Source organism: Ursus americanus, chromosome 14 (assembly GCF_024610735.1).
Source record: "Ursus americanus isolate L20-20 chromosome 14, mUrsAme1.1.p, whole genome shotgun sequence".
Classification (NCBI taxonomy): domain Eukaryota; kingdom Metazoa; phylum Chordata; class Mammalia; order Carnivora; family Ursidae; genus Ursus; species Ursus americanus.
In genome coordinates this window covers 59,462,279-59,476,422 of record NC_142140.1, presented here as the reverse complement: position 1 = coordinate 59,476,422, position 14,144 = coordinate 59,462,279, and the positions used below count along the sequence as shown (strand labels likewise).

Here is a 14,144-nt window from a genome sequence, read left to right as displayed (position 1 = left end):
GCGACCCCGTGCTTTTGCAGGACGCTCCCCGCGCACCCGCAGGCCGGCCTGTCTCGGGTGGGGTGTCCAGGGGCGCGCGGCGGGAGGAAGGCCACGGAGGCGGAACGTCCCGGGGCCGGGTTCCGGTTTCCGCTCAGCAGCCGAGCCGCTTTGGGAGCCGGCCCTGGAGACCCGGAGCGCTGAAGCGGACGGACCGCAGAGGTTGTTTGAAGGCCGAGGCGGACATGGCGGCGCTGGCGGGTGAGCGGGTCGGGGGCCGCAGGGCTGGGGCGGCCGGGGGCTCCGGGCGCCTTCCGTCCGTCTGCGCGGGAGGGGCGGACTCAGGTCCGCGGCCGGGGCGGGATGCCGCCGCTCTCGTTCCCCGGGGCGAAGCGGCGCGGTGGGGGCACTGCAGACCCGACAGGCGGGGAAACTGAGGCCTCCGGGGCTCCCCGTCCGGCCCGCGGCGGAGACCTGCCCTCCGCAGATGGGGGCGCGACGCACAGAATACAAGTGCTGGGGTTGCGGGCGGAGACCGTCGTCAGGGTCCGGACGGCTAGATCCCGCGGCTGCTCGGAGGGGAAGAGCGCTTACTGCTCTGCGAGCGCGTCCCCACCCCTGGATTTCCGCCCGAGGCAACCGAGGCGCCGGGGGGGGGGGGGGGCGCACCGGAGCCGGGCCGGCCGATAGCTTGGTTGTCAGGCCCAGAGCAGGGCCGGGAGCCTGTCAGGCACAGAGGCCCCGGCGTCTCGGGAGACAGGCACCACACAACACAGAGAAGGGGGTACAGCGGGGTGACCGGATCGAGAGAGCGGACCGAAAGCTGCCCCGTAAGAGCTGGCGTGTGCCCTCCTCGGGCAGGGTGTTCCTGGCAGCGGGCACTGCAAGTGCAAAGGCCCTGAGACAGGAGCGACACTGCGGTGCAGAAGGAAAGGGAGGACAGCCGGGTGTGGTTTGGCCTTTTTTCCGGCCGTGGGATGTTATGCAGGGGAGGGACACTGTGTAGGTCACATTCGGAAAGACCTCTCTTTACCAAGTGTTTGTTAGGTGGAATTTAGATAGGCCAAAGGTAAGAGGACGGACATGCCAGGCGTGGGGCTCATGGGCAAACTCCTGGAGGCTGGTTCCCCGTCTGATGTACTGCCTGCACCCCGTGTCCTTCTCTCTGCAGCCCCAGGCCTGCTGCGCCGGATCCTTGCTCTGTGGTGAGTGTCTGCCGTCTCCCCCACCACAAGGCCCTGCCAGGGAGGGCTCGTTGGGGGGTGGTGGTGCACGGAACACCCCGGAGCTGGGAGGGCCCTTCAGCAGCATCAGATGGGGGGCCCACATGCTGAAGGTCACACAGTGAGTTGGGCAGCAACGGGGGCCGGCAGTCTCCTCTGGCAGGTGGTGTTCAGGACCCTCTGTGGGGACAGTCCAGGTGGCGGCAAAGCCTGCATTCAGACCCACGTCTGTCTGCCCCTGGTTCCCTCACAACTCACTCGTTACCTGTTGCAGGAGGGCGTTTGGTGCATGTGTTCAGATCGCAGACTCAAGTAGGCCTCCTTGGGATAGGGAGGCAGGTAGTCACCGCGCCCTCTCAGTGGACAGAGCCCAGAAGTGAAATCTCCAGCTCTGTTGGGGCAGGGACATGGCCGATCTCAGGAGAGAGTCTTCCTGAAGGAGGGGAGATGGGCAGCTTCTAGGAGCACACGGATTTGGGGTGACTTTGCCTTGTTTTGATAAGACCTTTTTCCTACGAATCGAATGCATTCACTGTAAAATCAAGGGAAAAATAGGGGAAATGAGAGAACTAGGAAATGAAAACCAGACACCTTTTAGACAGGGCTCAGCAGGCTTTCCATGAAGGGCCAGATTGACTCTGTGAAGACCACTCAGCTCTGCCTTTGTGAAAACAGCTGCGGATAGGCAGAAATGTGGTTGCATGTCAATAAAACTTTATTTATAAAAACAGGCAGAGGGCCACATTTGGCCCCCAGGTGGTTTCCCCATCCCTGCTCCAGTGTAGCCCCTGTCACAGTGTCTCGGAACACCCCAGGCTCCTCTTCATGTGCGCCTCCTCTCCCCGCAGCTCTGGTATGGGCGTGGCTACGCAGGTGCGTGGTGTCCACTCAAGCGTGGCTGCTGACAGCCCCAGCAGGTGAGGCCAGCCCTCCTGGAACCCTGCACATCCTAGAGCTTTCCTTTGGCACCGCAGCAGCCCTTGGTGACTCCAGGGCCCTCCTTCCACCATCAGGGTGATGCAGCATGGGTCCCTGCCCTCGGAGCCTTGCCCAGCCCCCTCCTGCATGTCTAAGACAGTGGCTGCACGTCCCCAGACCAGAAGGGCCATTGATAGTGCATCAGCAGAGCTCCTGTTTTCCATATGGGGAAACCAAGTTCCCACAGGGACAGAGGCCGGCTGGGGCCACAGCCCGGCAGCCGTCATTCATTCTCTCGTTCAGCAAGCACGTCCTGCCCCAGGCCTTAGTGCTGGGGTGCTGTGGGCCCCAGAGCTGACCCTGGTTGCCCAGCTCCTACTGGTGCTGCCCCAGAGCAGGCCATGGCCCCAGGTTGCTGCTGCCCTCTGAGAGGCTGCTCTGGGTTCCACCATGGGATGGGGGTGTCGGGGTGCCTGCCTGGCTAATGCCCCCCCTCCCCTTGCCATGTGTTCTTACCCAGCACCCAGCCTGCTGCGTCCACAGCTGGAGCCGTGGTCCCCAAATCAACCGCACTTCCCAGCAGCCGGGGCGAGTATGTGGTGGCCAAGCTGGACGACCTCATCAACTGGGCCCGCCGGGTGAGCCCTGACCCCTCCTGCGTCCTTCGGGCCTCCTGCCACGTGCACACACGTGCACACCTGACCCCGATGTCCTCTCAGTGCCCCTGCCCTACTTCCTTGTCTCTCCCTCCATCCCCAGGGAAGATGACCTGTCTCTCTTCTGTGGGTCTCCTGTTTCTATTTATTCTTCTTTCTTCTCTTCCGATGTAGAAGTGATTTTAACTGGGAAAGTAGTGCGTGCCTAGAACAGTGGCCCCTTCCTGGGAAAAACCCGAAAACGCTCCGCCGCCCCCAGTACAGTCTGCGTGTTGTGTGCATGTCTGTGTCTCCCCCTGATTAACAGGGCAGTAGCTCCTTCCGGTGTGCTGGGCTGCCCAGGGGCAGGTCGTTCCTGTGTGCCTGTGTCTGTGTAACCGATGGGGCCATGGTGAACGTCCCGCTAGGGCCTGCAGCCCCAGCCCAGAGGTGCCCACTGCCGTGTTGGTCCTAATTGTGCAAACCTGAGATGCTGTCAGGGTCACCCGCATTAGCACAAAGTGGGGCGACTGTGACGTGTCCAGGTCCCCGGTGAGACAGACAGCAGAGAAGGCTCTGGCAGGGGAGTACGGCAGGGGGAAAGGAGGACCGCATGCATGGAGGAAATGGTCAGAGGGTGGCCAAGGGCATCCAAGAAGCCTTCCTGGAGGAATAGGCATTGGGCGTCCTTGGACATGAGGAAGTGTTATGAACGAGTCACTTGCAGGGTCTAGACCTGTGCCATGTGTGCCTTTCCAGGCACTCGGAGCAGCGCATGCCCATGTTGGAAGGATGGGATCTAGGATGTGCTGGGTTATGTGAACTAGGTCATTAAAACTCATTTCATCTGGGCGTGGGTTTTTTATGTTTTTGGTTACGTGGCTGCTGGCAAGTACTGACCCACGTGTGCCTTGCTTTACCTTCCTGTTGAGCACATGGGCCCGTGACAAGCATCTGAGGGCCCTTCGGAGCCTGGAGGTGGCGTGGCTGCCGTGGGGAGGCCAGGCTGATGGGCTTTGAGCTGGCGGGTGGGGGTGGTACCGTCCCCTGCGGCTGAGTGCCCTGCCCCCGCAGAGCTCCCTGTGGCCCATGACCTTCGGCCTGGCGTGCTGCGCTGTGGAGATGATGCACATGGCCGCACCCCGCTATGACATGGACCGCTTTGGCGTGGTCTTCCGTGCCAGCCCGCGCCAGTCCGACGTGATGATTGTGGCCGGCACACTCACCAACAAGATGGCCCCGGCGCTCCGCAAGGTAGGCCCGGCTCCGAGGCCCGCCACCTGCCACCCAGCCTCGAGCCGCACCCAGACCCCCGCCCCCATCTCTTGCAGGTGTATGACCAGATGCCAGAGCCACGCTACGTCGTGTCCATGGGGAGGTGAGTGCGTGCGACACGCGGGTGCGCCTCCTGCCCGTCTCCACTCCCTCTGCCGCGGTCACGGGGGCATCTGGACCCTAGCACACCCCGCAGCCCCTCCCCAGGGCACCCCTCCTGTGCCGCTCAGAGTCACCCCTGTTCTGTCCCTGTCCCTGCTTCATGGACGGAAACGGCACCCTGCTCCGTGGGCCGTTTGCACGCTCCTCGCCCTCCTGCCTGCCGCCTTCTCCCAGTCCCTTTTCCACGCTGCCAGCAGCTGCTTCCTCACCTAACTGTTCCGTGAGGTAGAACTTGGGTTACAGAGTCCGTCCTGTTCAAGTGCGCTGTTCCGTGACAGTCCTCGTATTCACGGTGCTGTCAGCTGTAGCCCCTAGTTCCAGAATATTCCATCGTCTTCCAAAGAAACCTTGTCGCCATCAGCTGTCACCTCTCCCATCCGCTCCCCAGCCCCCGGCCCCCACGAGCCTCCTTCCTGGCTGTGGGTGAGCCTGGACGTGTCACACACATGGACTCACATGCTGTGTGGCCTTCTGTGTCTGGTTCCCTCCCTGAGTGTTGTGGGCTTCTCCTCTCCCTGGGCCCACAGAAGATCTCAGGTGGCCGTTCTCTCTTCTGGGACGCCACATCCCATTCCCGCCCATTCCTGGCACCCGTTTGCTCCTGAAGGCGGTGCACATGGGGGTGGGGCGGGGGGGGGACAGCGTGGCCCTCACTGTGCCCCCCCCCCCGCCCAGCTGTGCCAACGGAGGAGGTTACTACCACTACTCGTACTCTGTCGTGAGGGGTTGTGACCGCATCGTGCCCGTGGACATCTACGTCCCAGGTGAGCCCACCCCTCCCATGTCGCAGGGCCCCACGTGCCCACAGAGGCGATGGGCCCCTCTTCTCAGGACGAGCAGATGGAGGTCCAAGCAGAAGAGGGAAGCCCCAGCCTGCTCTTCCCTTGTCCCTCGAAGGCCCCCCCGCTGAAGAGACCTGGGCCCGTTGGTGCTGTGGGCTTAGCCTGAGCTGGGTGGGCCTGCAGACCCGGGACCGTCTTCATATCACCCTTCGCGGGTGCCACCTACTCGGTGCAAACCTGTGGAACACAGCTTTAGAGGAGAGCCTGGTTCCGGAGACCAGGACCGCTGTGCCTGGGGTTCGTTCTCCCTCGGACCCCAGATTGCCAGGGTGGTAAGGTTGTGCCAATAAAAGTGCAGGGCCCCAGTTACATCTGTCAGGAGAACAGGGGATGTCTGCAGTGCGTTCATACTGGAGAAATGCTGGTGGTCTGAAGCCCACGTTCGGCTCGACATGCTGTATTTTGTCTGGCCACGCTCAGGCCTCGGGGCCTCTTCCCCTGCAGTGTCAGGGGTCAGCCGACGGTGCTTAGCCTGCAGACGAAAGCCCCGTGTTCTTGGGCTCCTAGTGCCCGCACAGAAAGCTGACCCAAGGCCCAGAGAGCAGAGGACACTCAAGGCCCCAATTCCAGGTTCCCTGGGAAAGCTTAGATCACGTTCTGGCACTCCTCAAAAGGACATTGGATGGTGATTTGTTTAGCGTCCTGCAGATGTTTACTGAGGGCCTTAGCCATGCCAGGCCCCCGGGGTGGCCCCCATCATGGGGGGGACACCTGGGACTCCACCCTGCAGACCCGAGGCCAGGCCCTGCTTAGCTGCCTTGTTGGGTGTGTGACCGGGGACAGGTCTCCACTCAGAGCCTCAGGCCCTCCATCAGGCGGACTCCTGGGACGGTACTGCGAGATGCTGGGCCCAGGGCCAGCTGGGGGTAAAGGGCTGGCCATGCTTGTGGTTGTCCTTCAGGCCCCTCAGGTCCTGGACAGGTCACCACCTAGGGGACCTGTTCCTCTGCTTCTTCCGGCAGGTGGTGGGCACGGGGACTGTAGGGTACATTTCTCCAGGGCTTCCCCTTCTGTGGGCCGTGTGGGCCTCCCTGCCCGGCCTGGCTACTCTGCCCCCTCCGCTTGCCCCTCCACCCCTGCTTTCAGTGGCCCACTGCCACCAGGGGCTAGTGTGGCCTGGGGTCAGGAGGCCACCCACACTTGTCTTCCCAGGGCAACTGTGCCCAGGATGGGCAGCCGAGTCCTCCCCACTGCCCATGGCTTGACTGCCAGGGTTATAACTCAGGCAGCTCCTTCCCTGTGAGGGGCCGCACCCCCAGCCTGGGCAGTACAGGCTAGAGGAGGTGCTGGACTGGGGGCCCCAGGTCAGACCCCTCCCTCTGACAAGCAGCCCCTTTGACAGGTCAGTGGGGAGGATGGGCACAGGTCCCAGAATCCATCACTGGTCTGGGGGGGCCCTGGCTGCCCTCGAAGGGTCCAGGATGAGCTGTGGACCCACCTCCCACTTGGGCCCGAATGCTCCGCCCCCTCCCCATCAGCAGGGAGGCTGAGGCACGGTCCCGCCCACAGGCTGCCCCCCCACAGCCGAGGCCCTGCTGTACGGCATCCTGCAGTTGCAGAGAAAGATCAAGAGGGAGAGGAAACTGAGGATCTGGTACCGCAGGTAGCGCCGGCCCAGGTAGCGCCGGCTGTCTGGTTCCTGCCACGCCCCTGCTGCGCCCCTGCAGCGCCCCTCAGGACGGCCAATAAACCCATACCCCAGCTCGCCTCCACCTCCCCTCTCTGCGTCATGTGTGGGCAGCGGGGGATGGTGGGGGCGTCAGGGCAGTGCTCTACACATCTAGGGGTGAGGTGAGCGTCCTGGGGAGCACGGCTGGGTTTAAAGGTTTTGCTTTGTTTCAAGGCTCTCACCCTGACCTGACTGCGTGGGACCAGGGACTCAGGCTGTGTGGCCCTGACGAGCGCCACCCCCCTGTAGCCAACTGAGGGAGGGGGTTTGAGGATCCACTGGTCCTGCAGGGCGGGGGGGCGGGAGTAACATGCAGGGTCACGTGCAGTGCAGAGCTACTGGGGCAGAGTGGCCCACTGTCTCCCTGGAGGTCCGTTTTACAGACGATGATGTTTTGTTTTTTTACTTTTTGGAGGGGCAGGAGAAGTCCGTGAAAGCACACGTTCATACGGTCCTGCAGGTTGGGCAAGCCCAGGGTTAGCATTTATTTTATCCTCAAGCACGTGGACAGGAGGGTCGTGGGATCCCCACTGCAGGGAAGGTCCGGGACGCTTGCCTTCCGTCCCCCTGCGGGTGTGCGTCTGGACCCGAACCCAGGGCTGTGAGAGCCCAGAGCCTGCACTCCGGGCTGCAGAGGCACTGAGTGGGGGCTTGGGGACGGGACTGAAGCCCAGCGGTGGTTGAGCCGGAAGCCCAGCGGTCTCAGTGCTTGGTGAGCAGGGGTGTGACCATCCGCGGGAAGGCATAGTAGCGGCACTCGGCGGGTGGGACCAGCTCCATCAACTCTGTGCGGATGTTCTCCCGCCTGAAGCCTGCCTCCAGCAGGGAGGGCACCTGTGTCTCCTGGGGGGAGGGGGCGGCAGGTCACTTGCAGGGCCGAGGGGCCTCATGAGACACCCACGGAGCCTACTCTTCCTAGAACGGCATTCACAATTCCCAAGGCCCCTGGGAGCTGGGCGCGGCAGCCTGACTGCTGACTGACAGAACAGGGAGCCCAGGTCCGGGTGGGCATCCTCCAGGTGTCTAAACTCAGGTAGGAAGGTCCTGAGTATCCAGGGGCGCCAGCAGGCTGCCTAGCTCACGTCCTCCACACAGCAGGGACAGCCTCCCTAAACCAATAAAGACCTGTTGGGTGGAGGAGCACAGAGTGAGGGGGGAAGCCTGGGCTGTGTCCTCGTGTCCTGAGGGCGCTAGGGAGCCGGGGAAGGTCGGTGGTGCGGCTGAGAGCCCCGTACCTGACTTCTAAGTAGAGTCACAATCCACCCAGGAGATCAGCCCCTGAGGCCAGGGCCCCTCCCCAGGTCACAGGCTGCTCCTGCTGCAGCCCCAAGGTTGCTGTCTGGCTTGGGGCAGGGGCCCACAGGGAGCCCCCGGGCTGCACACCTCGAACATGGTGAGGATGTCCGAGTACTTGGACTTCAGCAGCTCCCCCCAGGAGGTCAGGTTGCAGTAGGTGAGGATGCCCCCAGGTTTCAGCAGGCGAAAGGCATGGCCCTGGGCAGGGGACAGTGGTCAGGAGGGAGGTCTAGGGAATGGGCAGAAGCCACTGCCCGGGGAGCCTCCCACCTCCCAGCAGGTCAGAGAAACAGGAAGGAGAGGTGCCACTTGCACTCACCCCTGGGGGGTGACCGTTCCCCCTCCCCCAAGCAGGTCCTACCTTGATGAAGTTGAACTGGTGCGTGTGCCAGGTCTCCTCAGACAGCGGGTATGTGTCATACAGGATCCCTGCATGGGAAGTGGGGGCCAGAACTCAGGGCCACGGTGTGTGCACGTGGAGCCCGGCTTCGCCCAGAGCTCGCCACGTGCTGCGTCCCCGGGACAGCGTCCCCTGCAGCTGTTCTAAAGGGGCCTGCTGCGTGTGTTCCCTACAAGGTCTCTCCGCAAGCCAAGGACCGGGCTAGTGGTGGACATTCAGGCAGAGGCTCCCCCTCCCCCAGCTCCCAAGCCCCTCACCGTCAAAGTGTCCGTCTGGCAGGGTAGGCGCCACGTCCTCCCACAGGCCTTTCAAGGGAACCACCTAGGGGCAGGGGAGGACAAAAAGGTAAAGGGTCCCAGGTGTCCAGGCTCTCCCCACCTGCTCTAAGGGAGAGGGCAGAGGAGTTCCCCGGGGAGACCACCACTTCCTCCATCTGCGGCTACCCAGGCCCCCACCCCCACTGGGGACAGGCAGAGGTGGGCACCTTGTGTGGCTGCCGCTGGGCCCAGTCCTGGAGCCGCTGGAAGACGCCGTCATTGCACTCGATGATCCAGTGCTCATCGATGGCGGCCTCCTGCACCTTGGAGGCCGCAATCGCCATGCCGAAGCCCACCTCCAGGACCCGGCCCCCTGGTCACACAAAGAGCCCGGTATCACGCCAGGCTGGGGCTGGCCAGCTGCCTGGAGGAGGGGGCACAGGGGCAGGGCCTTTGCAGAGAAATGTTTGCCACAAGGCCAGGAAGGCACAAGTGGGGCAGAGGCGGGGGCCGGGGGGGGGGGTTGGAACACAGTGGCTCTGAGCAGACAGTGTGGGCTCTGGCCAGGGGCCAGGGAGGCGTGGGCAGCCGATTTTAGGCCTGGCCTCAGTGGGGAGGTCAGACCCTGGACTTTGAGCCCTGGTGGTGCTTATCTCTTGAGTTGGTTACTTTTCTCTACCCTCCCACCCTTGCTACAGTGAAGGGGGGGTGGGTTTGAGGCCTCAGGCCTGGAACAACTGGGGAGGAGGTGGGTCCCCACTGGCCCAAGGACAGGTGAGGGGAACACCCTAACTACGCAGGGACGCTGGATAAGCTCATTTGCCAGGTAGAAACGCGGATACCCGGAGGACCCACGCCCCGCCCCTGGCAGCCCCCTCAGCCTCTGACCGAGGCACAGGGCCACCTCTGCAGCTGTTGCCCAGCCTCAGCTTTCCCGGAGCTATTCTTAGCCCGGGCGGGACTTCTGGGGACTCGGGCAGGAGCATTCCCCGTGTGTGCCAGGGCAGCGCCCCCCACTCGGTCGCCCCCGCCTCCGGACCTCATGCGGGCGCAGCGGCTGAGCTCCACCGGAGGTCGTCCCCATGCGGTGTGGGGGCCCGTTACGCTTGGATAGGAGGTTCCGGTATTTAGGAGGCGCCTACTATGTGCAAGCGCGTGCCTGCAGCACCCCCTTTTATTTGCCCGTTGCCCCCCACTGGCCTCAGTTTGCAAGCGGGAAAACAGAGGCACGGAGAGGCGCGGGTAAACCTCAGCTGGAGAGCGGGCTGGACCCCGAATCTGATCGACCTTCAGCCTCAGTGTACCCCTGCGCCCCCGGCTACCTTTGGAGGCGGCGGCGGCCGCCAGCGCGTGCATGTAGGGGGTCTCCCAGCGCTCCATCACCGGCTTGCCGAGGATCTGCAGGTGCATGTCCTCCGTGTCGTAGGCCGCGGGCGCCGCCTGCCACGCGGGGCTGCAGTTCTCGCCCGGGGCGAAGATGGGGGGCGCGGCGGGGGCGCTCATGCTGCGGCTGGAACGCGCACCTGGACTCGGCTCGCGACGCGCGGGCCTTGTCCCTGCGAGGCCTTCTGGGCCGGGGGGCGGGCCGGGGGGCGGGGCCGGGGCCGGGGCTGGCCCACCGGCCAGAGGGGCGGTCCCGGGAGCGACTGCGCGGTGGACCCAGGGGCCTCTAGCGGCCACCGCGCGGAAGGCGCCCTGTGCGTCCCAGGTAAACAGATGGCACTGGCTAAATGTCACCCAGTTTAAACGATGCCCCGGGATGCCCTGCCTAAGGCGGTTATATTTGTTAGCTATTGGTGTGTGACAAGGTAGCCCAGTCGTAGCCGCTTCCAACAGCACACGCTTGTTACCATTTAGCCGGGTCCTCTGGTCACGCCGTCTCAACGCTGCAGTCGGCATGCCCGCCAGCTACGGGGGGGCCCCTGAGGGCTCCTCCAGGGAGCGATCCGCTTCCAAGCCCGTTCACTGGCTGTTGGTGGCGTCCAGTTCCTTTGGGGCTGTTGGCGGGAGGGCCTCAGTTCCTGGCCACGTGGGCCCCCCCGACGTGACCACACACTCCGTCAGACCCAGGGAGAGAATCCGCCGTCTCAGAATTGTTTGCAGTCTCATCACAGAAGTGACACCCCTTCACCCTGCTGCACTCTATTGGTTGGAAGCCAGGCACACGGCGGTAGGTCTCACGGGGCCAGGAAGAGCAGAAAGCAGGGATCAGTGGGGAGCCCTCAGAGGCTGCTGCCCGCACAGATCCTGAGCAAAAGCAGGGAGGGGGCGGTCAGCTCAGAGCCTTCCCTGTGGCTTCAGTGCCCCTGAGGTAAGGGACCTCCCAGTGGTCACCTACATGCAACTCGGACTCCATCCCAGAAAGTAGTTGTGGGCACAGTATAGGCTGGTTGGCAACTTAGCCAAGTGGTGTCTGTTCCAGCTTCTCTCAGGTGGGCTAACCACTCTTGTTCCTGCTCATACCGGTGAGTGAATGACATACGGTCATTCCTTGTGTCCAGTCTTGGTGAGAGACCCTAGTGTGTGCTGTGACTGTCTGCACCTCACAGCCTGCAGGCCTGGAATCAGAGGGGGAAAGCAACTTCCTTGAGGGTGCACAGCAAGTCACGGCAGAGAGGATACAAGGCGGGATGTGTCTGACTCCAGTCTTAAAAGATTATATATACATATATAATATATATACATAAATGTATACTTCTGAGTAGAAAGGTGACACATTTGATCAAAACATTCAAATGTTACGGAATTGGCATCAGCCTGCAGATCACATCCCCCTGCTGTTGTTTTTGGTACAGCTTAGGATGGTTTTTACATTTTTAAATAGTTGAAAAAAAACCCAAAAGACTATTTTACAGCACATGAAAATTATATGACATTCACATTTGTGTGTGGGTAAATAAAGTTTTATTGGCACGGAACCACCTCCACTTGTTAACATCAGGACTCTCATGTTTTCTGGCTATAATAGTACAGGAGAGTCATGCCCATGAAACCTTACGGCCAACAAAACCAAAAATATTTACTAGTTAGCTCGATACAGAAGAAGTTTGCCAGGCCTGTCGTAGAGCAATGGGTCATGGGAGGTGCTGTTCATTCATTCACCAGACACATATGGAGTCCCTTACTTTGGGGGTCCCATCCTGACTCCCCTGGAGCTCACAGCCTACTGGGGGAGATAAGCAAGAATAAGTGATAAGTGGGGCACCTGGCCAGCTCCGTCCATGGAGTGTGTAACTCTAGATCTCAGGGTCATGAGTTTGAGCCCCACGCTGGGCGTGGAGCCTACTTAAAAAAAAGTTTTAAAATTAAAACACACACACACACACACCAACAGTAAGTGAATGAGATACTTACAAGCCACATGGCAGCCGTGACAGAACAGTCTTGTGGTTCCTGCCCCATGCCTCCCTGCTCTACCAGCCCATATCCATGTTACCATATGTATGTGTATGTATATACTATTATATGCAAAATTATAACATTTAAATTAAGAGGGATTGGACAGATATTTGTACATTGTGTTCACAGCAGCCAAAAGGTAGAAACACCCCAAGTGTCCGTCCATGGATGAAGGACACACAGTGCGGCCCGTCCACACGCTGGAACATGACCCAGCCCTAGAATGGAAGGGACCCTGACACCGGCCACGACGTGGACGGACCCCAAGGACACCGGGCTCAGCGAGAGGAGCCAGACCCAGAAGGACATATCCCGTAGGACCCCACTCCCAGGAGGTCCCCAGAGGCGTCCTGTCCACACAGACAGAAAGGAGCTGGTGGGACCCAGGGCTGGGGCTGGGGGTAGGGAGTCTGTGCTTCCTGGGGACAGCGTCTCCGTGTGGGGAGACGGAACGTTCTGGAGATGGAGGGTGGGGGTGGCTGCAGGACGGGGTGAGTGTGCTTCATGCCGCGGGGCTGTGCACTTAGAGATGGCTCTGATCTTGAATTTTATATGTATTGTACAACATTAAAAAACTATATTTTGGGGGCACCTGGGTGGTACAGCAGTTAAGCGTCTGCCTTTGGCTCAGGGCGTGATCCCGGCGTTATGGGATCGAGCCCCACATCAGGCTCTTCTGCTATGAGCCTGCTTCTTCCTCTCCCACTCCTCCTGCTTGTGTTCCCTCTCTCGCTGGCTGTCTCTCTCTCTGTCGAATAAATAAATAAAATCTTTAAAAAAAAAACTATATTTTGTGCATTGGGTACGCATACATCCATGTTAGGAGTAAACTCAAGGGTCCACATACTCATTATTGTCACAGCATTCGCTCTGGGGCAGGAGGTAGGAAATGAGTTGGGAAGGAGGGAAAAACCAACTGGCTAGTTTATCTTTTTAAAAAGATATGAAGTAAACGTAACAAAGCACTAACATCTGTTTATTCCAGTGGCAGGTACATGACTCTGTTATTTTATCCCTGGTAGGTGTCTCTATTTTTAATACATCTTTTTAAGTAGGTTGTATGCCCAATGTGGAGCTTGAACTCATGACCCTGACATCAAGAGTTGCATGATTTGGGGCACCTGGGTGGCACAGCGGTTAAGCATCTGCCTTCGGCTCAGGGGGTGATCCTGGCGTTACGGGATCGAGCCCCACATCAGGCTCCTCCGCTAGAAGCCTGCTTCTTCCTCTCCCACTCCCCCTGCTTGTGTTCCCTCTCTCGCTGGCTGTCTCTCTCTCTGTGTCAAATAAATAAATAAAATCTTAAAAAAAAAAAAAGTTGCATGATCTACTGACTGAGCCAGCCAGGCACCCCAGTCTCTGTATTTTTAAAAATATATTATTTTAAACAGTTTGTATCTGCCTTCCTTCATTTGACCACATCCTGTGTATTTCATGGTTTATTTATGCAGATACCAATGGATGGACGTGTGGGTTGTTTCAAATTGTCTGCTCTTCTAATAGTGGGCTGTGAGCATCCCGGGAGATCTCTGTGCACACCGTGGGGCCAGCATTTGGGGGATAAATTCCTGGATGTGGGGTTGTTGAGCCTCCAGCCTTTGTCTGCTTCATGTTTGCTAACCCATCACCGACACCCAGCTAAGCCTGTCCCCAGCGCACTCTTCTCCACGTCTTGGTACGTCCTTCCAGCTCCCCCGGGCCCGCAGTGGGGTACCAGTCCCTGCCAACAGCTACCGATTTCTCGGGACTTGCAGAACGTTAGAGCGGTACGTGAGGACAGCTCCCAGGGCGGAGACGGAACTCCCGCCCGACGCTAGCTGGGACCACTGCCTTCCCTTCGGCGGGACCTCCCTCTCCCACCTGCAGATGGGAACTAAGGAGTTACTCTCCTCGGGCCACTCCTGTGAGTGACACGGATGCCCACGTGCTCTGCAAACTATAAAGCGGGGGAAGTGAGGGGTGCTGTGAACGGTTTGTTTTGTGCTGTCTGCCCGTGACCTAGTTCCTTCGCTCCCTCCGTTCATTTACTTTTACGGTGATGAATAAATGAACTCGCTGGCGCCTGACAGCAGGGCACAGGTCCTCGCGA

The 14,144-nt window shown here is 60.5% G+C and overlaps 2 protein-coding genes across 3 annotated transcripts; one reads left to right on the top strand and one right to left on the bottom strand.

Annotated features, from left to right (window-relative positions):
* The first annotated feature begins 103 nt into the window (after positions 1-103).
* Positions 104-12,306, top strand: NDUFS7 (NADH:ubiquinone oxidoreductase core subunit S7). Of its 2 annotated transcripts, none has more exons than XM_087867448.1 (8): positions 104-240; positions 1,151-1,184; positions 2,051-2,119; positions 2,641-2,758; positions 3,830-4,009; positions 4,087-4,133; positions 4,868-4,956; positions 12,185-12,306. In XM_087867448.1, exons 1-8 carry the CDS (start codon positions 225-227, stop codon positions 12,196-12,198), a joined length of 567 nt encoding a protein of 188 aa, XP_087723574.1. In that variant the 5' UTR covers positions 104-224; the 3' UTR covers positions 12,199-12,306. The 2 variants fall into 2 exon arrangements, with proteins under 2 accessions (XP_087723574.1, XP_045656147.2); XM_045800191.2 differs by lacking the exon at positions 12,185-12,306 and adding an exon at positions 6,544-6,746 and having other exon boundaries at positions 106-240.
* Positions 7,159-10,232, bottom strand: GAMT (guanidinoacetate N-methyltransferase). Its single transcript, XM_045800190.2, has 6 exons — positions 9,979-10,232; positions 8,884-9,029; positions 8,657-8,720; positions 8,361-8,428; positions 8,087-8,197; positions 7,159-7,546 (listed from the first exon to the last, which is right to left on the bottom strand). Exons 1-6 carry the CDS (start codon positions 10,157-10,159, stop codon positions 7,406-7,408), a joined length of 711 nt encoding a protein of 236 aa, XP_045656146.1. The 5' UTR covers positions 10,160-10,232; the 3' UTR covers positions 7,159-7,405.
* Positions 12,307-14,144: the final 1,838 nt, after the last annotated feature.

Coding starts and splice junctions, on each gene's coding strand:
- NDUFS7 (XM_045800191.2), top strand. Junction 2,120..2,640: donor GCTGCTGACAGCCCCAGCAG/GTGAGGCCAGCC, acceptor GTTCTTACCCAG/CACCCAGCCTGCTGCGTCCA. Junction 2,759..3,829: donor TCATCAACTGGGCCCGCCGG/GTGAGCCCTGAC, acceptor CTGCCCCCGCAG/AGCTCCCTGTGGCCCATGAC.
- GAMT (XM_045800190.2), bottom strand. CDS start 10,159: ATGAGCGCCCCCGCCGCGCCCCCCATCTTCGCCCCGGGCGAGAACTGC. Junction 9,030..9,978: donor GGCCGCCGCCGCCTCCAAAG/GTAGCCGGGGGC, acceptor TTGTGTGACCAG/GGGGCCGGGTCCTGGAGGTG. Junction 7,547..8,086: donor ACATCCTCACCATGTTCGAG/GTGTGCAGCCCG, acceptor CCCTCCCCCCAG/GAGACACAGGTGCCCTCCCT.